At 51.6% G+C, this 23,480-nt stretch overlaps 9 protein-coding genes across 9 annotated transcripts; 5 read left to right on the forward strand and 4 right to left on the reverse strand.

The window, feature by feature from the left end:
• Positions 1-712: 712 nt before the first annotated feature.
• On the forward strand, positions 713-2,038 carry LTR84_006893 (uncharacterized protein; the record flags this gene model as incomplete). The annotated part of the gene is made up of 1 exon (XM_064850450.1): positions 713-2,038. The coding sequence occupies one exon, from the start codon at positions 713-715 to the stop codon at positions 2,036-2,038; it is 1,326 nt and encodes a 441-aa protein (XP_064702932.1).
• Positions 2,039-2,390: 352 nt separating this feature from the next.
• LTR84_006894 (uncharacterized protein) lies at positions 2,391-3,944 on the reverse strand (the record flags this gene model as incomplete). Its single annotated transcript, XM_064850451.1, has 1 exon — positions 2,391-3,944. One exon carries the CDS (start codon positions 3,942-3,944, stop codon positions 2,391-2,393), a length of 1,554 nt encoding a protein of 517 aa, XP_064702933.1.
• Positions 3,945-6,940: 2,996 nt separating this feature from the next.
• LTR84_006895 (uncharacterized protein) lies at positions 6,941-10,353 on the forward strand (the record flags this gene model as incomplete). Its single annotated transcript, XM_064850452.1, has 4 exons — positions 6,941-7,070; positions 7,124-7,164; positions 7,219-7,855; positions 7,919-10,353. 4 exons carry the CDS (start codon positions 6,941-6,943, stop codon positions 10,351-10,353), a joined length of 3,243 nt encoding a protein of 1,080 aa, XP_064702934.1.
• Positions 10,354-11,929: 1,576 nt separating this feature from the next.
• On the forward strand, positions 11,930-12,595 carry LTR84_006896 (uncharacterized protein; the record flags this gene model as incomplete). The annotated part of the gene is made up of 1 exon (XM_064850453.1): positions 11,930-12,595. The coding sequence occupies one exon, from the start codon at positions 11,930-11,932 to the stop codon at positions 12,593-12,595; it is 666 nt and encodes a 221-aa protein (XP_064702935.1).
• Positions 12,596-12,957: 362 nt separating this feature from the next.
• LTR84_006897 (uncharacterized protein) lies at positions 12,958-13,852 on the reverse strand (the record flags this gene model as incomplete). Its single annotated transcript, XM_064850454.1, has 2 exons — positions 12,958-13,242; positions 13,649-13,852. The coding sequence occupies 2 exons, from the start codon at positions 13,850-13,852 to the stop codon at positions 12,958-12,960; spliced, it is 489 nt and encodes a 162-aa protein (XP_064702936.1).
• Positions 13,853-14,724: 872 nt separating this feature from the next.
• Positions 14,725-16,548, forward strand: LTR84_006898 (uncharacterized protein; the record flags this gene model as incomplete). Its single annotated transcript, XM_064850455.1, has 2 exons — positions 14,725-14,849; positions 14,895-16,548. 2 exons carry the CDS (start codon positions 14,725-14,727, stop codon positions 16,546-16,548), a joined length of 1,779 nt encoding a protein of 592 aa, XP_064702937.1.
• A 16-nt stretch (positions 16,549-16,564) lies between these two features.
• Positions 16,565-17,239, reverse strand: LTR84_006899 (uncharacterized protein; the record flags this gene model as incomplete). The annotated part of the gene is made up of 1 exon (XM_064850456.1): positions 16,565-17,239. One exon carries the CDS (start codon positions 17,237-17,239, stop codon positions 16,565-16,567), a length of 675 nt encoding a protein of 224 aa, XP_064702938.1.
• A 1,133-nt stretch (positions 17,240-18,372) lies between these two features.
• LTR84_006900 (uncharacterized protein) lies at positions 18,373-21,184 on the reverse strand (the record flags this gene model as incomplete). Its single annotated transcript, XM_064850457.1, has 9 exons — positions 18,373-18,404; positions 18,470-18,591; positions 18,668-18,688; positions 18,751-18,795; positions 18,846-18,872; positions 18,924-18,969; positions 19,331-19,344; positions 19,415-19,443; positions 19,490-21,184. 9 exons carry the CDS (start codon positions 21,182-21,184, stop codon positions 18,373-18,375), a joined length of 2,031 nt encoding a protein of 676 aa, XP_064702939.1.
• Positions 21,185-22,321: 1,137 nt separating this feature from the next.
• LTR84_006901 (uncharacterized protein) lies at positions 22,322-23,275 on the forward strand (the record flags this gene model as incomplete). Its single annotated transcript, XM_064850458.1, has 1 exon — positions 22,322-23,275. The coding sequence occupies one exon, from the start codon at positions 22,322-22,324 to the stop codon at positions 23,273-23,275; it is 954 nt and encodes a 317-aa protein (XP_064702940.1).
• Between the last annotated feature and the right edge of the window lie 205 nt (positions 23,276-23,480).

Consider the following 23,480-nt stretch of genomic DNA (forward strand, 5'->3'; position numbering starts at 1 on the left):
CGCAGGAATGCAGGCAACCAAACTGATGATGACGACAGGAGGGAGGTGAATATAGAGAATCACCAACTGCGAGGATGTCGAGAGATGCGAAGAACCAATGTAGAGGGTGATGTAGTCAGCAGCGATGGACGTTATTGAGGCAGCAGGGACATTCACAGTCGTTCTTCTACGGTGGGTGGCAGGTGCGTTGCAATGAGCTTGCCAGCCTGCAACCAGCGTCACTGCAAGAGCATGCCCTCCCACGTTCACCTTCCCGGCCTTCTCCGCCAAGACTGTGGGGTGTTATAGGAAGGTTAGCCGACCACTAGTTCTTGCTACTACTACAGAACACTAATCACTTTTCGGCTACCCCTCGGAACATGATGGTTCCCCACAGCCTCGCCAACGACACTGTTTTCATCCAGTCGGGTGTCACATGCTGGTCGAAACCATGACTTCTCGTACTGACCTAGAGAGAATGACTCGGTTGCTCTATCTAAAACAAAGCTTCGCATTCTCTATGTCTGGCTGGTAAGTTCCAGTTTCTGTAACATTTCCGGTTCCTACACGTGCCTACCCAGAGCTTCGTCGGGGTTAACTTCCGTAGTTGCTCAAACGGCTGGAAGCAGACATATCGAAGGAAAAATTACTGAACCGACTTTCCGGACCAAAGGAAAATATCGAGATCTCCTTCTCAGGTAACAAACATTTCTATATAACACCAAAGGTGGCGATGAGGTACAGTACCAGCTTGAGATGGCGATGTTCAAGTCTCAGCATTGCCCCACTGCTGCACAGATATCCTCTGCTCCAGCCATACAGGAGGCATATCTCATCAGGTCCAAGATATCTCGCTCCCACGGCGGAAAACTCATTGTCCCCTACGCAGAGACAGACGGAACAGATATCGCCCATCCTTGTGCGGGATGCCTGTCGCTGCAGCCAATGTGTGGACCCTTCCGACCGTCAACGCAATTACTCTTACTCTGAAATCCCGACAAATATTGAAGTTCAGTCCACCACAAGCCACAGTGACAACGCAACCACTACTATTCAATGGAACAATGATACAAGTGCTTCACACAAGACGACTTTGGCCACAGAACACATCAAAAGGCTCCAGGAACCCTTCCGCAACGCCAACTGGGAGTTCTACAAGCGGCCTCGAAAGCTCTGGAACAATGAAACCTACCGCACAGAGAAGAACCCCCGGATCAATTATGACGAGTACATGAGCAAAACCGATGTTCTCGCACGGTCTCTCCACCTCCTCTGGCGCGACGGCCTCGTCTTCATAGATCAAGTCCCCGAGTCCGAGGAGTCGGTAAGAACCATCGTCGAGCGAATGGGACCACTCCAGAACACATTCTACGGCCCGACCTGGAACGTCCGCTCCCTGCCCCAGGCCAAAAACGTGGCGTACACATCCAAATACCTAGGCTTCCACATGGACCTGCTGTACATGCGCGACCCTCCAGGCCTCCAATTCCTGCACTGCATCCACAACTCGTGCACGGGAGGCGAATCGCGCTTCGCCGACACCTTCAAAGCCGTGGACGAACTGTACAGCCAAGCCGACGGGCCGGAAATGGTCCAGACCCTACTGACGCACCAAGTGCGCTACGAGTACGACAACGACAACTTCTTCTACTCGGACGCGAAACCGACGATCCAAGCGTCACCTGCCACGCACACGCCGCGCGACAAAGTGCTGCTCGCGAAGAACCCGGAGCTGATGCGACGGATCGAACACGTGTTCTGGTCGCCGCCATTCGTCGGCAACATCGACACCAGCCAGCCGCACGGCGAGCTGGTCAAGTTCATCCGCGCCAGCAAGGCCTTCTCGGACATCCTGGAGGACGCGCAGAACGTGGTCGAGGTGAAGATGGACAGCGGCACCTGTGTCGTCTTCGACAACCAGCGCATCGTCCACGCCCGCAACGAGTTCGACGCCAACAGCGGCAAGCGCTTCCTCAAGGGCGCCTATCTGGCCCATCAGGACTTTGAGAGTAAGGCCGTCGGTCTGCAGCATCTTATGCCTGAGGGAGAGGGGATTTGAGATGCATGTCTTGCCATTGTCGGTTGGAGATGGTCGGTGACTGTACGTAGATATGGCCGTGACGGGGAATAAAGTGCGATGAGTACGTGGTAAGGCGGAATGCAGCCACGGAGCAAAGACAATATCGTCATGATTTTCTATTGTCTGTCATAGCATAGCCTATCATACAAGCATAGCGAAAGCGACAGTAGCATCTAGAAAGAAAAAAAACACAATCCCACCACAGCTACTGGTGTTCATCACGACTAAGGCAAGGGGCAGGGATACAATATAAGGTAGGAGGGCAGACTTACTATCCCGTCGTTGATCTACCTACCTCTCTACCAACGCACCTATCTACCGAGATCGGTGGCTATCTAGTCTTGTAAACACAGGGCTTCAAGACTTTGGCCTCCTCGTCCGGTGCGACATCCTCCTCGGCTGTGGGGCGCTTGCTCTGCCCACCCACAAACCTCGGTTTCCCTTCTTCCAAGCGCTTATACTCATGGCCATTCCACTTCAAGCCCTTGTGTTTGCCAGCCGTGGGTATGCCAGACTTGACGAAGATCATACTCGCGAACATCTTGTTGGTCTTGTCGACCGAACCCTCGCGCAGCTGGAACCCGCGGCGGGAGAAGACTTTGATAAAGGCAGAGATGTCGGTGTCGTCTTTCGACTCGGTGGACGTGGTATTTTCGACGAGGAAAGTCTCCGGCGCAAGGCCGTCATCCGCATCGCCGTTGTTGGGTTTGGGGTTTTTTCTTCTCTTGCCCACACTATTTTCCACGACTGTTGGCCCTCCCCCGGCCGCACGAGAGACTCGTCCGAAGCGGGACTTGACTTCGGCTACCCAAACTTCGCCCTTTCCATCTCCACGCAAAATACGCCATGCTTCTTCCACGAACGACACCCAGTTAGTCCCCATTAGGCTCAAGCAAAAAACTGCTATGTCGGCTTCGCCGTCTCTTAGAGGGAGATTCGAGATGTCTGCTTTTGTGACATGGGTATTCGGGGTGTGTAAGTCGTAGTTGTGGAATTTGAGTTTCAAGGACTTGATGACGGATTGACAGCCACGTGCGAGAGGTGCGTCTCCACATCCTAGATCGGCGATAGTACATGATCCGGTCTTGCGGCGAGGGAGAGGAATGCTCTTATCGGGAGATGGCGTTGTCAGTAAACCGCGAGTTCTAATACTCTTGATATACTGGTCCACTGGATTTTGGGGCCAAGAATCCTTGACTTGCTGTGAGAAACCGGCGTGGTATTCAGCGAAGAGGTCAGGCGAAGCCGTGAAGAGGTCCATGGCCGAAGAGGATGTCGTGGTATACAAAGTCTCATTGAGATGTCGGAAACGTGCAGAGGTCAATTTGTTGCGCATTTTGGCTTGTAACGGCGTTAGCTTCAGGTTTTGTGGTGCTGCTGGCGGCAGCTTCTCGAGTATCTGCGCCGGGCGGACTTCAGAGGTTTGTGTCGGAAGTGCATCTTGCTTGATGGTGCCATCTAATTTCTTCTCTTTACGCCTTTGCGGCTTGTCCTCGTCCGTGGTTTGCCGTCTCCTGTCCTTGAACTTTGCCTTGGGTTCCTGTCCAGTCGACTCGTTGAGTCTCGAGGTCTTCTGAGGGCGCACAGTCTCATTGTCCCGTGTCTCTATCTTTCCCTTCTTGACAGGTCGATACTCCTTGCCAGACTGATCTGATTGACCCTGTTTTTCAGCCTTGTGAGACGGTCTCGTTCCATGTTGCTGGTTCCAGAGTCGATCTAGTTCATTACCCGTGACCTTGGAGACCCGGTCAGTATGGGCACGTGCGTTCTTTCTCTTATTCGAGGTAGATGGGGCGCTATCAAGGGAGGGTCGATCTGAAGTGGAGGAGGAATTGTCTTGAACCAGAGCACTGGCAGAAACTGCCCAACCGGGGACTGCAAACATGGCCAACCCAGAAAGAGGCAAAGGAATAAATCGCAAATTACTCACGGAACCAGCAGTTGAGTGTTAGTTAATCTGCAGGTTTCAGGCAGGATCACCAGACCACGGACCCAGTCGGTTCGAGGCAGGAAGAAAGAGCATATGCTAGACCTTGGATGGCGACGGCCAGATTAGAACCGAGGGAAGAATTGGGTATCTCTGACCTGCGGAGGTTTTTTTTCCCTTTAGAAGTCTTGGCATGATGGATGCGATATCGAGGTTATTAGCCTAGAGCTACTGGGTGCAGGTAAACTCCATGCCCGGAAGAGGCCTGTGGGGTCCAACTTCCAGGCGCTAACGGCCCCCATGGCATGCAAACCGTGCCAACCATGCCAGGCTGAAAGGGTCCAGTGGCAGTCTGGCAGAGGGGTGAAAGAGCCCCGCGGACCTGGACTCGAGCCTATCGACGTCGTCATTCCATTTGAAGACGAGCTAGGGCCGAATATGTACTGCGTAGGAAATGAGAAATTACAGACTTATGATACCCAACTTGCAACCGAAGCGACTGCCCGGTCTTTTAAGGGTTATGTTGATTCTTACAGTCCACCGTTTCGAGGTTCGAATTGTTGTCTGATTCTGATCACGGATGCCTCAGACAAGATTTGGGGACCGAGTGCCTCTTGGAAGTTGTCCGTCGGACACCCAGCCAGCTCTCCGACTTCTGCCAGTCCTGAACTATCTACGAGGACAACTTGAACACTCAGTGGTCCACGGGTCGTTACAGAGGCCCATGTCAGAGTCCCCCAATCAACTTATACGTCCCTTGGTCCACGACGTGTTCCGTCTTCCGCTTCTGCAGAGCACGCTCGGCTCAAGCTTTATTAGCCACCATGGCTGCAGCTAGCAGGCTACTCTTGTGTCATACCTGGTGCCGCTACTATTTTGGACGTTGATACAAACAATTTACGGGGTACTGCTGCACTGTTATCATATCAATCGTTTTCAAAGCGATCCTTTGATTCCGCCATAACCCTCAAGGATTGTGATATAGCAATTCAATCTGACCAGTCGGATTGTGCAGCTCCTGACTAACTGGTTTGAGTATATTCCACGACAAACGAGCAAATGACGGATCATCTCGTATGTATCCCCGTGATAACACGACCTGGCTCAAGATAACAGGCTCCTTTGATTGGGTTGGAACTTCCATCCCCATGATCATCAATCAACCAATTCAGCTGGTGTCTATAGTTCAAGGTGCCACCAAGACGAGGGTACTTTGATCAAAGCGGTTTGGTCTCTGTAAGGCAGACAGAGTCATGTCCTAGTCTGGCAATCGTGGAATGCATGATACCCTTGACTCTCGAGAGGTTAGAGACTTGACTACCCTTCGACCTCCAGGCCTTGTTTTCCTTCCCATGCAGATTCCTGGTGTCCTTCATTGAGAGGCTTAGCCTCCGGACAGCTAGTGCCGCACCGTCAATCTTGGATCTGGAGCCTAAAGTTCTGGAGAGGGAGAAAATGGGGTGGGGCTCAAGAACACGACCACGTTGAGGTTGTGACTTGTGAGGGAATCTTGACCCTGAGGACTCCGATGTCAGTGCCTGGGCAGCTGCAGACTGCTGCCAATGCCTACGGACGGATTCCTCGTAGATAAACGACTCCGACACGATTGACGACATGCCTCCGCATTCCCGGCATCCGATGTCTATCACTGTGACCTGACTGAACATCAATTCTCTTTTCTGGAGGAATATAGGAATGGCTGCTTTGGCGCCCTGGCTACCGTAACATCTGAATCATCATTCGAGCATCCAGGTCCGGATGCTACATTCAATCCATCCGGTCTTGAGCCTCAACCACCAAATACCTGAGAAAGGATCAAGATTAATTGTTTCGGTACAACCCCAATCCCACTATCCTTGTTCATGCAAAGTCAAAATCCCTACCGAACACTGTGGTTGTCTCCGGTTGACAATCAGGCCACGCTAACCGCTCTCTAATAGTCTTGAGAATAGCTGCCCCATCGCTGTTCCTTGTACCACTGGTTCATTCGAAACTTGACAATTTATTCATACCGAGACTGATACGGATGCTTTTGCGGCCCCACGACCATCGCACAGCTTGAACAGGAAGGTTTAAAGCTTTCTGGCAGACCGAAGCCCAAGCTGATCGTCTGCAATGCACCAAATCTGACATAGCCTGTTATTGTCGACATCCAAATAGTGAGAACACAAAGTCCGACTGACCCCTGCTGAAGGTTTGCTGCTAAAGCCATCAACCCGGTGCCGGGTGCTATATTTTCTTTTGGCACCCGCCACTTCATACATGCCCCCTGTATCACTCCGCATGATGTGAGGTACGAACCGCTTTCTATCTAGTCGCTGTTGTTTCGTTCGGCCGTTGCAATTTTATGTACCACCGTTTTTGGTGGTCCTGCACCATCACACTTTGAGAACGCTACAGGGTTTCTCTCGCATTTCACCTGTTCAATGCTTCACGGACCTTCTGATTTCAATAACGAGCACACCAATCATTTCCCGGCATTGAGCCACTCTGCAGAACTCGACCGCAAAGGTCCGCATTACCATCGTTTTGCGACAAGTCTGACCGAGGGCTTGTCCGGGGTGCTTGACAGCCTTCGGTGGATGCCAGCCCGGCTTTCGGCAGGTCCCAACTGTCTGGATTTCAACGTCGCCATTCTTCAATTGCTAACGCCTTTGACGTACGTTCGTCCTGTTACTTAGCGTAGTAGATCCTAAGACTCATCAATATACCCTGATCAGCGCTATGCTCGCTTTCGGAAACTCATGAAGCCGACTCCACTTCTACACCAGGCTCAAACAAGATTATCGACAACTACCCTGGCCTTGAGAATTCTCTCTTTTAAGCAATACCGACTGTGACAATAAATTCACCATAAATCCAAAAGACCTTTTCAGACCCAACCTCGAGATCAGTATAGATGACGGCGACAGACATTCGAGTTGTGCACTCGCCCAGCCCATGATACTGAGTCCATGTCTCCAGAAAAGGAAGATAACGACTCGCCCAAGTCAGAGGCTACTTCCAGTAAAAGTGACGACCAGGCCGCGAGTGAAGCCGCACAAAAGCAAGCCGCCAAAAGGCGTACAAAGACAGGATGTTTGAGTAAGTGTGATGGTGATAATGCCTTCCAGCCAAGCTGCTGACTCGCAACACAGCCTGTCGAAAGAGGCGCATCAAATGTGGAGAGGAAAAGCCGGTCAGTAAATGTCGTCAGTGAAAGACGACGAGCATTTTTCTTACGATTTAGCAGGTATGCAAGAACTGCATCAAATCAAAACGCGATTGCGCTGGTTATGTACAACCTCTCGTGTATAAGCAACAAAATCAAATTCCACAGCCAGACATACGTGATCCCATGGGGAGATCGTATTCAACACATGAAGAAACTTTTGGTCCTGCTTATCTCCACAACCCACTTCAGCATGGCCCACCATATCTAGGATCATACTCAACAATCCATTCGTCTGGGCCGATGTCTTATCAACAGCTGAACTCTGGGCCTTATGCTGGTCATGCGCAAATGGCACCTCCTGGTGCGATGTACCAATATGATGCGAATACCGGGAACTACTTCGGAGGACAACCAAGTCATTTTCGATCCACACCGCTATATCACACCATAGACACAACTGGGGGTATCTCTGCTCCTATGTTTCAGACAACATACCAAGAACAACCCGCATTTGGCCAAACACTACACGATCCGACCCTCGTGAGCCCATCAAGCTACTCAGGATCTCACTCACTGTCGCAAAACCATACCCCTTTGTCTGCAATCAATCCATCCCATCATGACTTCTCACAGGAACGAAACTTTTCCGAGTCCTCCTTTCATCAATCGTCATCTGTGCCACAGCCCTACAAGGTTATTGAAGCAGATATAGAAGGTATGTAGCCTAATGAGAATGCCGTGTTTACCGAAAGTGTTTTTCGTACTAAAATTTGGCTAGAACCCGAATCCAGGAGATACAGTGTGCATGGTTTCGTTCAACCCCCGACTACCACATTGACTCAGAGCGGTCCCATTGCAACTGGACCAAAAATAGAACAGCAGCAGTATTATGATGATGATTACGAAGACCCGGAGGAACCATACGATGTCGACATGGAGGAGCAGGACATACCACTTCAGGATGCCGCACAGAATCTCACCGAAATTCTTGACCGCTCAGGACGAGGCAGTTGGCAGCAATCTAAACGACAAGTCTCCCGGCGACCACAGCAGCAGACTGTCGCGACATTTAAACCGACATTGACACTGTCTCCGTTGCAGGACGAGAGGAACGAACGAATCTTCTGCCACTTTGTTGAGGTCAGCAGTCACTGTATGTCAATATACGAACGCCATCATTTCTCGCCCATCTCTGCTCCTGCCCGAACGTTGTGGAATTTCACCATTCCAGCCTTGGCATTATCACATGCTGCTCTTGCCCATGCAATCTTGGCTCTGGGAGCACTACACCTCGCCAAACTGCAGAACACCTCTGAAGACCTTGCAGTCAAACACTTCACATATTCGGTTCGCAGGGTTGGAAAACTACTTGGTCTACCTAGACGACGTCATGAAATCGCAACCCTTGCCACAGTGCTGGTTCTTGGCTTCTATGAAGTGGTGACCGGTGACCATTCAAGATGGAATCTACATCTTCGAGGGGCAACAAAATTGGTTCTTGAACATGATTTTGCCGCACTAACAAGAGTTGCAAGAAGAATGAGGTCCGGTGCAAAAGCAAGAGTCAATCAGTGGACAGCGCAATTCGCCTTGACTGAAGAGAACTATGGCCGTGTGGCGGGTATCCCGCTTGCATTGTTGGACGATGTTGACTGGGAAGTCAATACAGATCTTGTGTCTCAGCTGACTGGCGTCCAAATCGATTATGACCAGCAATTTCAGCCTCATCTTCCACGCCAAGAACTACTGACGAGTCTTAGTGACAAGGACGTTGAAGACTTCAAGGCCAAGATGGATCTCAGGTGGTGGTATTGCAAGCAAGACATTTTCCAGAGCATGATCAGTGGCGACCGTTTGTTGATGCCATACGAACAATGGATTTATTGTCCACCTCGCGGTCAGATTGGGCGAGCAGAAAATCCCTATGCTACATTGGACCATTTCATGCTTGTCATGGCTCGGTTGGCAGATTTTGGAGGCAAAGACCGACATCGCAAACAAAGAGCAGTGAAACTTTCAGGGGGGCAGTGGAAGCCTCCCATGTGGTTGTTTGGACCTCAAGGACCTCCTGGACCTCCTGGACCTCCTCAAGGGGGTCCCAAGAACGCGTCAGGGCCGCCTCCACAATCATCAAACTCTCGGGCAGCGAGGAGTAGCTCATCCTCTGCTTCCAGCAAAGCCGAAGGTGGCGGTGCTGCGAAGCCTTCACCAGCTCCCAGTGCGAATGAGGGGAGAGTCAGGCAAAGCAAACCAGGTGGACCAATGCCGACCACTGGTAATACTCCCCCAATGTATGGAATGATGCCACCAAGTGCAGAAGTACAAATGCACTCGGCCTTCAAGGGAATGGATGCCTCGATCAATGATGCTGCCTTTCAGCCAGGGCGGGAATCAAGGCAAGTTACCCCAACAACGTCATTCGAAGATGACACTGCAAACGCATTTGCGGAGCATGCACAAATAATAGAGGCTTTCGATGTCTTGAAGAAGTCTCTTGGTGCAGACTTTGAACCAATACCACAAGCGTCCTCACAACCACTGACCACACCTTTCGGCCCAGCTCTGATTTACAAAAATGCTGGTGTTGCTTGCATATGGTTGTTCTATCATGTGGCACGAATCTTACTGTGGCGATTCCATCCGGAAATGCCTCCTGCTGCAATGGTTTCGGCAGGAGTCACGGCTCATTTGACCAAAGATCATGCACAAGCAGTCGGCAAGATATGCGCGGGTCTTTATTCGTCAGAGCATTATGGGCAAACTGGTGCTCTTGACCCAAGTTTCGCGGGTGCATTGATGGAGAGTACTTTCCAACTACTCTTCGCAGCCGTACAATACCAAGACGCGGCCCAGAGAGGCTGGACTATCATCAAACTTCAAGACGTTGCCCGAAGATGCGGCTGGCAAACTTCAGGTGCGGTCGCTGCGGCTTGTGAAATTGCATGGGAGCGCATGGGTCAAGCCGGTCGAGGTCCACCTTACGAAAGAACCCTAGACCATAAGAACAAAGACGCGAGAGTTAGCGGGGCATATTCCAAATCTATTCCGACACCAGGAACTTCCAAATCAGATCCGGTAGCTGAATACGAGTCTGAATTTGTGAATCATGACCGGAACTTGATTGACAGATCTGGTTCGACGAGAACACATTGGGCATTGGGGTTATTGTCTGTCGAAGAGGACATCAAGAAGATGAGTCTTGGAGAAAACTGATTTAGGGGTCGACTACTGGCACTCACCAGTAGCACGACGAATTGAAATCATGAAGAAGAAGCTGCAGACCGCGATATCCGTGAGCTTCCCGCACCACACCTGAGGCAATGGCGATGAAGCCACCCGACATACCAAGGAAGCCACCAGCAAGGATGGTCGACGCTTCCACGCTGCGGAGGACTCGAAACTGGACTGAACTCATGATCACACCCGGGTTCTTCACAACACCAAATCAACCTGATTGCCCCCAGCATTACACTCACCTCAGTGGTCTTTCTGCCTCACCTCATTGGTCTTTTTGCATCACCTTTTTCTTACTTCATGGTCTATCACATTAACCAATTCAAGACAGAGAGCAATGAGTGAGCCCCGCTCGTCACCGCTTAACCCTCGGGTTGCAGAGTTGTACAATTCGAGCACTTGTTCTTATTTTGATCTTCCTCCATCAGACCATACCCCCAGTGGTGGTGACACGCCGATATCACCAGGTACGGCAAACCCAGTCCCGACCAGATCAGATCCCACAAGTCAGAGACGAACAGTGGGTCCACGTGCGAGTACCGAAAGCAATAGTGTACTTCACCGTGTCCACGTACAGGCTATTGAGGAGGGTCTTCCAGACAACTTGCCTTCCATACCCTCGGAGAATGCAGATATACCTCAAGTAGCACCGCAGGAGCTGGAGAGGAACCAGGGACACGCGGGAGTACATCACAACGATGGCGATCATCGTGTCCAAGAATCCCCAAAAAGCCACAATAAAACCACATACTTACCGCTGTCAAAAGATAAGCACGCATTTCCCCCACGCCTTCCAAGACTAGGGCACAAGTGGTCAAGGACCCAATCAGGAAGTGTGTGGTTTGAAAGCCAGAAGACTGCTACGGGGAAACGCAGTGATTCTCATTCGAGCAATACCAATAGTCAAGCAAGCATCTCGGATACCATTCCAATTCGAACTCAACAGACCCCACTAAGACCCCCAATGCCGGCCAGACACAGCTCGAACCAGGTGGTTTCTGGCTCAAATCACATAAAAGTTGAGACCGCCTTTTCCGAATCGAGTCCCTCAAGAATATCAAACACCGCAGGCACAGCTTCCTTTGAGGCTCAGAGTGATGTGCGTGAAGAGAGCCTCCACTCCCGCCAGAATTCAGCCAAGTCTAGGAATATTTTCTCTACATCGCTTGATCTAATTCGTCGGTTGAGCTTGCCAAAAAGTGCTCCCAAGATCACGATTTCTCTGGCCCCGGACCAAACATCTGTACCGGGGCCGGAGTCAAGGGCCGGCACAGCATTGAGTGATCATTCAACACTCTTAAAACGCAACCACACCTCAGAGGCCCTTGCACGCGTGACAGCTATACTTCAAGATGTCAAGCAAAGCGGCACAAGCTCTGGCTAGTTACCAGTCCTCAAACCGCTCAAATTTCGAACGCAGACCGACAAGTCGTCGTTTTCCGATCGGGGACCAAAGGACGTGCACGTTGTGGAAGGAATTACTTCTCCATGTTCGATGGTGTCGGCAAACCGTTCAGAGGTACCCTCTGACGTCCAATCTTATACATCCAGTCAGATGAATATGATGATGGGACCACAACCGGCCAATACGCCGGATGAGCAAGCGACATATAAAATCAAGAGAACTCCAAGTTCCAGAACGGAGGAATTCTTAAAGGTTGACATTAGCATATGGGGTGGGACCAGCTATTTACCCAGTGAGGCACGAAGAATTCATACTCCGCCTGACCCTGAGCAGACACTGGATGGTCGATTAAAAGGCTTCTTCTTCGACTACAACGCGCCGAGAAGTGAACATGGTCAGGATTGTCATGAAGTCGAAGGCGATGACCGAACGGAAGATGGAGGAAATGGACGAAGCAAGGTCACAACAGGGACTCCAAAATTGGACAGGAACAGAAGTGGGAAGTACAAACCTCCAGGAGATTGGTATGATGTCAAACTCGCCGAATTAGACGATGAAGACGACGATGAAGAACAGATCCAGTGTTCCAAGAATGGCAAGTCGGATTGTGGCGTGTATTCTATGGCGCAAAACGGAGATGAAACAGGACAATTTGACCACACGATACCGGAGCATCTCCCAAGCAGTCCTTTGTGCCCGAGAAATCCTAAGTACTGGCGAGTGGTCAGAGGCAAAGGCAGTCAGTTTCGTGGATGTTGGATGCATGGAATTGGGGAATATGACATCGTGCCTGGGATCGAAATGGCACCAACATGATGATGCGAGGTGAAACATGGGTCTGCGGATTAAGCTGATATATCTTTAATGATACAGTAGTAATGGGGTGTGAGCGAGTGTTAAGTATCATTAGATGAACCTGAAGAGAGGATTCTAAATACATAATATTGATTAATGATGAAGAAAGGCTATGACAGTATCTACACTTCTCAATTGGTATATTTTGAATGATATGCCACGGACCTATCAGGCTCTTTCAGTCTCTTCTGTATGACACCCTGGTGGGGGCCTATCCACTTTCCAAAGCCAACTCAACAGCGACGACGTTTTCCCATCAAAGACATCACATGACCTATGCAATGATCCCGGGTCCAAGCTCATCTCATCTTCATCTTCATCGGTCACAAATCGCCAAACTTCTCCTCATACTTCTCGATGTCGGCGACCTTGTCGGCACTGGCGGAGGACGTGTCGAAGCGCAGCTCGACCCAGTCGTCGACGAGCTTCTTGGCCAGCTCGAGCCCGATGACGCGCTGGCCCATGCACAGCACCTGCGCGTTGTTGGACAGCACGCTGCGCTCGACGCTGTACGGGTCGTGCGCCGTCACCGCGCGGATCCCGGCTACCTTGTTCGCCGAGATCGCGACGCCCAGGCCCGTCCCGCAGATTAGGAGGGCGCGGTCGGCCTGTTGTTCGTTTTGTCTTTAGTGGTTTGGCTTTCAAGGTGGATGGGTGGATGGGTGGATGGGTGTTGAGGGGGGAAAGAAGGGAGGGGAGGGGGTGGGAAAGAGGCTCGGAGGAGGAGGGGATTTGCCAGACAGAGAGAGAGAGAGGACAGGACAGAAGCCCCAGAGGAAAGAAAGGCACAGAGTTCCGGGAAGGACATTCTTTGACAGAGAGACAAGTGCATGTTTCCCGAATCATCGTGCAGGTGGTCTTCCTTCTCTGCTCTGCGCTGCTTTCACTCTCTCCGTCCTGGCCATCGCGCTCTCTTCTCCCATGTTCCTTCCCTTCCCTTGCCTCCGCTCGCCTCATGTCAAGGGCCCAAAAAGAAAAGCCATGTCATGTCATGTCATATTGTGTAAAACCTACCTCGCCACTCTTGATCTTCTTGGCCGCATCAACAGCCAAATGCGGATACGCAGTTGAATCGTCCGCGTCCACGACGCCGACGTCCAGCACTTGCGTCACGCCGGCGTGTTTGTGGAGGACTTCTTTCAGCGCCGTCTTGTATGCGTGTCCGGCGTTGTCGCTGCCGACGACGATTCGGAGCGGTGTTTTCTGCTGGCTGGCCATGATTTTCTCTCTTGGAGGTCGGGCTTGGTGGCGTGGGGGAAGGGGCCGATGGGGTGTAAATGTGTGGGGTAAGTCGTGGTCCTTGCGATGGAGGAGACGAGATGCTGCGGTCAGTCGTGTATGTTATATATATTCAGGGAACTTGTATTGAAGAAAAATGCAAGAAAGATACAATATAGCGAGAACAGGAAACGAGGGAAAGATCCAGAGGGGGAAAATATCTGAGTGCAGTGGTTAATTGGTAAACACATCATACCTCATCGGATCTTCCATGCTGCATGTTCGGTGGCATCACCGAGCAGCACCGAGTCTTCACTCTCCACGGATCGTCCCCGACCTGGTGGCATGGTTTCTGCTATTCAACCGGAAAAGACGACGAAAAAGTGGTGGAAGATTATTCAATACGACAGTCACGTGCTCGGCTTGCTGCTCTGGGTTATTCCGGCCGGGTAAATTCCATCGGAAGAGATATGAGAGTGGTGAACCTCCATCACTGCATCCAGCTACGTTTGATTCTCCCTGGATCTCTATGCCTCGGCTGTCCTGAGATACTTATCCTCTATTGATGACAAGACTTGAAACAGGTAAGTGCTCAAAGTACAGCCATGAAGATGACGTGGACATCGATTTCGAGATCAAGGGGCTACGGTCTCTCCGGAAATGGATATACCATTAAACTTTGACCAGCTTGCCCTCTATTTTTAGGCCACCAGGCCCCTAGAGTTCCATGAGTCTCTTAGGTAAATTCAATTTGTTGTAACTGTCTAACAGTGTACTGTATGAGTCACCCACGCCGTCGCGAGCATGTTTAGGTGCGAACTCAATACTGACGGCGGCCCTAATAAGCCCTGTCGCACTCAACCTCAAAAACAATGCTTCACAGAGACGTTATTGTTCAATCTTACAAAATCATCCCATCTGTCCGCTTGATGGCTGCCTGCTCCCCAGATGCCAAGTATACCCAGGCTTCTCTGCTGGTACACATCGTGCCACTCTGGTCATGTTTGCAGGAGGAAGATACAACAAGCTTCTGAGGGTCCAGGGGCCTCGTTCTCGATCTGGATGTCGCAGCTGCAAACGTGAGTTGTTCCAATGTCAATTGTCCGGCTACGACCGAGAAGACCCGCCAGAACAGCAAACCATTGGCAAGGCTGACTTTTCATCATCCGCAATCAGTTGGGCATTACAAATGTGATGAGGCCACACCAATCTGTGGGAGATGTGCTCGGACCAAGAAACCCTGCCACTACCCAGGAAGTGGCGGCAGCACCCCAGAAGCCAACCTCAAGTTTGTGGTCTACACCATACCGAAGGATCCCGTTCAACTCTTAGAAATCCCGGCTCACGAGCAAAGATTGCTGTGGCACTTCCAACACCGCACGATTGGACAGCTTGAAAGCACCTTTCGCTCCGAGCTGTGGTCGACCATCATTCCCACACTAGTTCAACACGATCCGGTCGTTCGCCAGGCGGTGCTGGCTCTGAGCGCTTTCCACGAGCACTATTTAGTTCAAGGTCGTACCAGCACAGCTTTGCCAGACCATGCAACCCGCTGCTACCATCAAGCCCGACAACAGATCATCCAACTCAAATCGCCCGAGAATTTCTTCGACTCCATTCTATGCGCATGTCTCATCTTCGGTGTCTGTGCGAGTCTGCGCGGCGAGTTCGAAGAAGCAACCCGCCATGCTACGGCGGGCATGAGGATCATCTCGGGTCGGCGGCGGGCCCTGACACCGTCGACCTCGATATTCGCGTCGGCGGACAACACCTTGTTCAGTGTTTTTCTGGACCTCCAGGATCAGGTTCTGCAAGCGAATGACGATGATTTCCAGATCGCTTGTCCTGAGCTGGAGGGGCAGGTAGGCGATATACCAGACCAGTTTGAGGATATGGAAACCGCCTTGACACACCTCCAAGTTCTCGTCAATGATTTCATCGACCTTCACCAAGCTGCCGAGAGACATCACGAGACTCATCCCTGGGTCGCTTCGCAGATATCTCCTGCACTGCAGCCAAAATTTGACGAGATCAGTACGAGATACGACGTGTGGAAAAAGGCCCTTTCGAGCCTGAGTGCGAACGGCGATCATCGCCAACGAGCCGGGCTTCTACTCCTGAAAATCTTCGAACTTTCATTTCAAATCGACATGCACACTTTCGAGCATGGAGAATCGACGTATGATGACTTCAGAGACACGAATTTAACTATCTTGAGCCTCGTTGAGGCCTTTGTCCAGATCCAGTGCGACACCAGTGGCATCAAGGCTTTGGATCATAATGACCAGACCGAGTCCCCGACTTCCAATCGCCAAAGCCTGTACTTTACATCATCTCCCGAAATCGTCCCTGTCCTCTTCGAAATCGCGACACGAAGCCATGACCCAGCACTGCGTCAAAAAGCCTGCCAATCCCTCCGTTCGTGTCGCAGGCGCGAGGGGATCTGGGACAGCTTTGTGGCCGCAAGCTTAGCAGAACAGATTGCCGATCTAAAACACCAAGGTATGATGGCCGCGGAGAACCAAAATGCCGGCCGCAAATTTCTGGTCACGGATATCAATCTCCTCTCCGATCGCGAGTGTGTTGTCAAGTACGGGTTCAAGAAGGTTCAGCCAGGCTCCTTCGGCTCGTTCTGGTTGGAAACCATCAAACCCGAGGAGGGCGTGCTGCAGTCGCAGATACTGACCATTTCCTGAAGCACTTGAGATTTTATCATGTCGCAGAAGGAGATTCGGGGCCCGTTGCATGTTCGGTGCCCGGGAGGGGATCTGCCCAACTCTGATATCCGCCTGTCACACAGTTCTCAGAAGTCACAGTGACCGTCTTCACGATAGTGACGAATTGTGTTGGGAATGATAGACCACCGGCAGGAGTCGTCTCTCCATTAGTAGCCGGACCTGCATCCTCCCAACTCTGATAGGCGCTTGCCTCGGAAATCTTGGGAGGAAAGGGTGTCTCTTCAGCAGCCGGAGGTTGATCTTCCCAACTCTGGTAGCCGCTTTCCTTAGCGATCCCGGACATCAGAGTGATTCTCTCCACACTAGTGACGACTTGTGTTGCAACAGATACACGACCGGAGATCGCCGTGACGGTCTTTATGCTCGTAGGCACGGCGGTCACGGTGGTTGGCTTCGTGATGCTGACGGTATATGTTCTGACTGATACACTCTTGGAAGTCGCCATCGAAGTCTGGATGCTAGTTATAAGTCCGGGAGACCAAAATATTGTGTACGAATCGCCAGGAAACAATGTGACAGTTGTGTCCCTTGCCACGAATTCGTGCTTGTGATCAAGCTTGTTCTCAATAACTTTGCTGCTCAGTCGCCCTTTCCCATCTTCGTGCATTGTGTCGTTCAACACGGTGTTGTCCTTTCCCATCCGAGTCATTTGAAAGGACCCCGTTGGCGCATTCCTCGGTGCTGCATTCGTGTGCGCAACCATCTGCAAGAATACTTGCAGGAACCACAGGCTGAATAACCACATCTTCATAGTTGCTGATCTGCCTGAATATCGCAAATGGCTGTGATCCTGATCGTGCAACGCTTCCATTTTATAGCTTTTTGAAAAGTCCTTCTCCAACCACAGTTCTCCATCGTCGGGTATTAAGCTTTGCTTGACTAGGCTGACGTTCAGACGCAAGAGTTTGTCGATTTTATATGCTTCTCCATCCCATTTCATATTGGCATATCATTGCCTTAATACCTTGGAATCCGAACATGTTCATCCAATGGAAACTCCTGAATTTCCATTCTTGTTGATTTTTCACAACTTAAAGCTGAAGCTCTCCACTTCTCATCACGATCCTCTCCTGTCAAACATTCTGTTTCATTCCCTCCTCAAAATTTGCGATCATCCAATTGAATCGCCGGGCAAGCCTGCAGCCGGTCCGTCTCGCTTCGTCCTTGGAAGTTTCTGTAGCGAGAGGCTGAGGGCCATGGATCGTGATACTCCTCCGTTGACAATTTGATCCCATGGATGCGAAATTCCACTGAGAACCGAATTTCTTGTCAGCCGTGAACCCTAATGATACCATGGCGTGACACAAGTCAGCCCGAGGGCCTTGTCGGGCATCATGAGCCTCGCAACGAAATGGACCAGAGAAGATGGTCAAGTCCACTCAGTGGGAAGGAAGGTTTTTCGAGTTTGGGGTTGAGAAATCCACCCAAGGCAACCAGAACTTAAAACTCGGATACAAGATTCCGCCGGTTGTCGATCATGATTGTTTGTCTTGTATCGACGGCAGAATCAGGGTGACTGCCGTCTCCAAGGTGATGAAAGTCGACTGTTTGCGTCAGCATTTCCTCTGTGACTAATAAGACGACGATTATACAACCTCTGAGATGCTTGAGAAGTCCTGGGCCCCCCTTCGCCAGCGGCAAGGAGGTCTGAGTGGTGACCTTCTTGCCCTGTTTCCACCGGCGCGACGAGGACGCGGGGGGCATGCCGGCATTTTTTTTTGGGTTTTCAAGATAAAGATAAAGAACAAAGTGGCGGCCAGGTCAGGAGGGAGGCCTCGGCAGCTATGCAGCTGGAGGTTTGTCTACCTCCGCTCCTGATATCCAACAGTCAGAATATGAAATCAAGCTCCTAGAGCGGAAACCAGGTCGTGGTGCTTACCTTTCCCGCCGTACCACCGGTTCCAGGTGCGCCGGATGGCGCCTCCAGTGGTGACCACGGTGGTCACCACCGCGCAAACGATGACCATCCAGTCCCTGACCACTTTACGGTGGGTACTGGGGCTATGAGAGGACCAGCATTAGTAAATACGTTCGAAATATAAAGGTCGCCCTAGCTAGAGCGCCATGTTAAACTTACGGCACGACAACAAAAATACTGCTATAGGCTCAAGGGTTAGTCTTTCGTCCGGCGGACTACAGCGGTAACTTGGTAGTACTTACGCATTTCCTGGGGCGCCACCCCCAACGACAGTATAATTGCCCAAACTATTCGAACTTGTTAGTCCTCTGTCGTACACTCGCGGTATCTCTCTTACAAGGACAAGTTGAAAGCCATGTCGCTGCTACACAAGTCAGCATTTTCCACTTCATAAGAACTCCAGGTATATACTTACGCTAAAAAGACCCAAAAAAACAAGAGAACGTAGTGGTAGTAGTGATCTAGCAACCGTTGTTAGTATTGCCCGGGTACACGTCTTCCACATCAGAACTCGGTACGTACGGCGGTCTATACGTTGGCAGGCAACGTATACAGTGATTCCAATGCTAGATACACGTCAGCAAGGCTATTCAGCCAAGCAATAGAGCGCGGGCAGTCTCACTGATATCGTCGAAGAAGGGGAAAAAGAAGAGGAATCAGAATAGAAACTTCCGTATAACATATCGCACTGCAGCATAAACAATACTACGTCATATGCCTCTCTTCGGAAGCCTGCTAGCCCCGATAAGCTAATCGATAAGCCATGGTGGGGGGAGGGGTCGATTAGAGATGAGGGGACCACCTTGATTAAAGACTGCATACCTTCATACGAGTACCTATAAGTTAGGCGCCTCGGGCGGTAGCCTCGTGAAGCCCACAGCATTGAAACAGGAGAGGTCACCATACTCGGCATTCTTCAGGACTTGGAAATTCGACTACTGCACCGAACTACTTGTTATTCAATCATGTTCCCTTCCAGACTGGTTGAAAGTTGTCCAACGTGGGTGTATTGGACGTGAGATTATAAGTCGAGGTTCCAGGCCAGACATGGTCTTGCACGGTGGCGTTGCCTTCTCGATAGGTGCTTCTCTGTGGCCCTTGGCTCTGGTAGTAAGCATTGGCCTGCCGATTTCCCGTTGCGAGATCCGTGCCAGCCACGGTTCTGGCGAAGATGGTCTGCAGCAGGAATGGCTGGAAGGCGCCGGTGGCGTGGCCTGCCTCGAATACTCTCACGAAGCTGAAGCCGCTGCTTTGCTTCACTTGGCCGTGCGTGACTTGGTCAGGCGTCGTGATGTTCGTGTATCCCGCCTCGTCGAATCCTCGAGCTCCCACTGCATCGGCGACGGCCTCGACGCCGAGCCAGTTGCACTCGTAATCGGCGTCTCCTGCGTATAGTGTTACGCGCACACCTTTGTCAAGAAGGTTTCCGAGGATATGTATGATGTCGAGGTCTCGTGCGTCATCTCCAGTTGAATCGAACGCGATCCCCACGGTGGGATTCAACTCGATGTATGTTTGATAAGCTCCGATGGCCTGTCGAACCTCAGGCCGCTGAAGATATTCCGCGTAGAAGTCTCCAGGGAATGGGGAGGGGACCATCTCTCGCACGTCATTTATGTCTCGTTCTAAGGCAACGATGAAAGGGTCTTGAACATTCTCAAGGCAGAATTGGTCGGCTGCCTGGCACACTGCATCTGAGCCAGTTGCCTCACAGGCCTTTAGTTGATCTAGGCAATTCCCTTTGCCATAGTAGTTGTCATGGACTTTTGTTCTGACGGAATCATCCAAGTTCTCCAAGTCGTAAGGATTCCCAGAATTGAATGCAAAATCGTAGTCTGAAGCAAGATGTAGTCGTGGCGAAAACCATCCGTTGCCCACCAGTATTGAAGCCAAGTCAATACGTCTGGCATGGGCAATGTTCTTGTCGTTCTGGTCTAGTATATACTGGCTGAAGACCGGAACGTAATGACCTCCATAGCTCTCACTACCAAAATGGAACCCGTGGCTTGAGTATTGAGGAAATGTCGCCATGAAAGCCTGCAAGGTGATCCAGAAGTTTGGAGCTGCTGCGGCCGTGCTGTTCGATGTGGCAGAAGGATCAGGCTTGGAGAAGTTGCCACATATCTCGGCGTATTCAGGGCAAGGAGCGCCGTCCTCGAGCTCGACGATCTCCTCTGACTCGCCATCCATATATGCAGACACGAGTTCAGAATACGAGAACCCAACCTGTACCGGCTGGTCGATGTATAGCATATTGCTGTAGTTGTTCCACGAGAACGGATTGTAGTGTATAGTTTTCTCATCGGGATCTACACGGCAGGGCCCATGCTCTGTGAACAGCTCGGCCATAGCTGAGTCTCCTGGGCCACCACTGATCCAGGCCGTCAGCGGTGAGTTCTCAGGCTCTGCATTTCGTGCCTCGAAGAACCAAAAGAATATGTGTTCGTGCTCGGAGATGTCGACGTAGCCGGAATAGCTCTTCACACCTGGCTCGAGCTCGCAGATATGAGACGGCACTTCTCGATACCGCACACTGGCATTTCCGAAACCCGCACCAGTTTTCCAGTCGTGAAGAGGCTGAGTAGTATCGACGGACAGATGATCCCAAGTATTGAGCCGCGAGGTAACGTCAACGCCTAGCACGGCTAGCAGATTAAGAATGCGCTGCTGCAGCATGGTTGTGTTTCCCTGAATAAGTGCTCATGGGCCGAATGGGTGATCGCCTGCAAGCAACGACACTTGATCAAATCTGATGGTCAAGTAGTGCGACTCTTTTCAGCAGCATCTCGCACGATTAAAATATCCCACGGTGCTAGTTCACACAACAGCGCCAGGGGCGGTGCCTCCAATTGATGCACGGCAATATACACATGCCCGGATCTTCCGACTGTTGTCAGGGTCAGGCTAAGGTCAGGGCTTCATGAAACAGTTCAAGGTACCTTCAGAATAGACTTTGTATGTTGTAGTCCAATTTGGGTCAGGATGCCACGCGGCCTCGCTATGAATTGTATTGTCTTAGACATCGGCACTCTGGGGCTAGCGTTCACGGTGACACAACCCCGTGGGATGCTGTGCTCCGGCCGGTACACATTCTACCCCGACGACGTGAGTCTGTCTGAAGACCACGATTCGATACCTTCTTCGCTTCGCAGATATTCTAGGTCGACGGTCTCTGCTTTGGATTTTCGGCTTCCCGTTTCGGGATCTTCCGGCCGGGTAAATTCTAATGGCTCGAAATTTGGAGAGGCATGTCGGCTTTGTGGGGGACCGGCCACACAACCATGGACACAACGATCATGGGCAATCGCCTTCAGACTGGACTACTGACCACTTATTCGAATCAAAGCTACGATAGATTGGTGGCGGTTTTACAGCAACAGAGTGCTCGGAGCATTGATACAATCGAAGCCAGATTCATCGACTGACGCGGAACCGAGCCGAGGTGATTATATCCCCCAGCCTGGCGAGTAAAGGTTCTCTGGATTTTCTGGGAGACACACAACGTCATATCATTATCGTTACGTTGGACGGAACAACGACGGTTTCGGTGCCAGACATTCCATCGTTCCTAATTCGAGTAGGTGAACCAATTGGGTTTCTCTGAACGATATAAAAAGCTCCCAAGGCAGAGTTGGGGGAGAAAGGTCTAACTACTGGACTACTCGACTAGCGATCCAAGACCACTGCAGTGCACAGCACGAACGAGACCTGACAGGAACATCTACGCCACCAGGTCATATATATACCATCTATTTAAATTCGAATTGCTACTACCCAACGGAGACAGAGCAACGTGGAACGCCCCCTCAAGAGATGTCGAAATCACAGTCGTCGGCACCTCGCCTCCCGTCGAAACTCATCCTGACATCGACAAAAGCATATTTCACACCGAGCCGAACAGTCGAGTATCTGACATCGATCCTCGACCCGGCAACGGGAATCCTGCCCCTCCTGGAATCCCACCGATCGGAACTCCTCTTCGTGCTGATCCCCGATTTCCTGACGATCTACCCCTGCTCGCAGATCCTGTCCTCGCGCTATCCGTCTGCATCCACCTCTCCCCCACAAGACACCAACAGCGACAGCGACACCAACGTCGACTCCACAGCCTGGCCCCTCGCACTGGGCGCCCAAAACGCATTCCAGACCCCATCTTCAACACCGTACGGAGCATACACAGGGGAAATCACGCCCGCGGCGATCAAAAGCCTCGGATGCGCGGTCGTGGAGCTCAACCACGCGGAGCGGCGGCGGCTGCTGGGGGAGAGCGACGAGACGGCGGCGCTCAAGACGGGCGCCGTGACGCGCGCAGGCCTCGTCCCGCTCGTGTGCATCGGCGAGCTGGCGCGGCCGGACCTCGACGGGCCCTTGAGCGCCGCGGTCGGCGTCGCGGTGCGCGAGCTGACGCCGCAGATCGAGTGTGTGCTTGGTGCCGTGGAGGGGGACGCGCAGGTCGTGATTTTCGCGTACGAGCCGGTCTGGGCCATCGGCGCGGCGGAGCCTGCGGGCGTCGAGTATGTCGGCCCCGTGGTGCAGGCGATTCGGGAGATGGCGAGGGAGGTGGGGTTGAGGAGTGGTAAGGGCGGAGTCGAGGTCAAGGTTGTTTATGGTGGGAGTGCTGGGCCGGGGTTGTGGAGTGGGAGGGCTAATGGGGGCAATGGGTTAGGGAAGTATGTTGATGGGTTGTTTTTGGGCAGGTTCGCCCATAAGGTGGATGGTGTTAGGGGTGTGGTTGAGGAGGTTGTGGAGAGCTTGAAGGGGGCGTGAGTGGTAGAAATGAGTTGTGTGGGTGATGCAATGAGTGGGAGGATGATGGAGATGGAAGTGCAGTGGTGTATATACTTCGAGGGAAACATTGATCGATAGTGAAAGCTATTACTAGAGGAATGGTTGGAATGCATTACTGATATCAATGCTATTTAGAGCCACCCTAGCATGAGAATAAGGGATGTTTCATTTTCAATGGCTTCTC

This window comes from Exophiala bonariae (assembly GCF_035927105.1).
Source record: "Exophiala bonariae strain CCFEE 5792 chromosome Unknown scaffold_26, whole genome shotgun sequence".
NCBI lineage: Eukaryota > Fungi > Ascomycota > Eurotiomycetes > Chaetothyriales > Herpotrichiellaceae > Exophiala > Exophiala bonariae.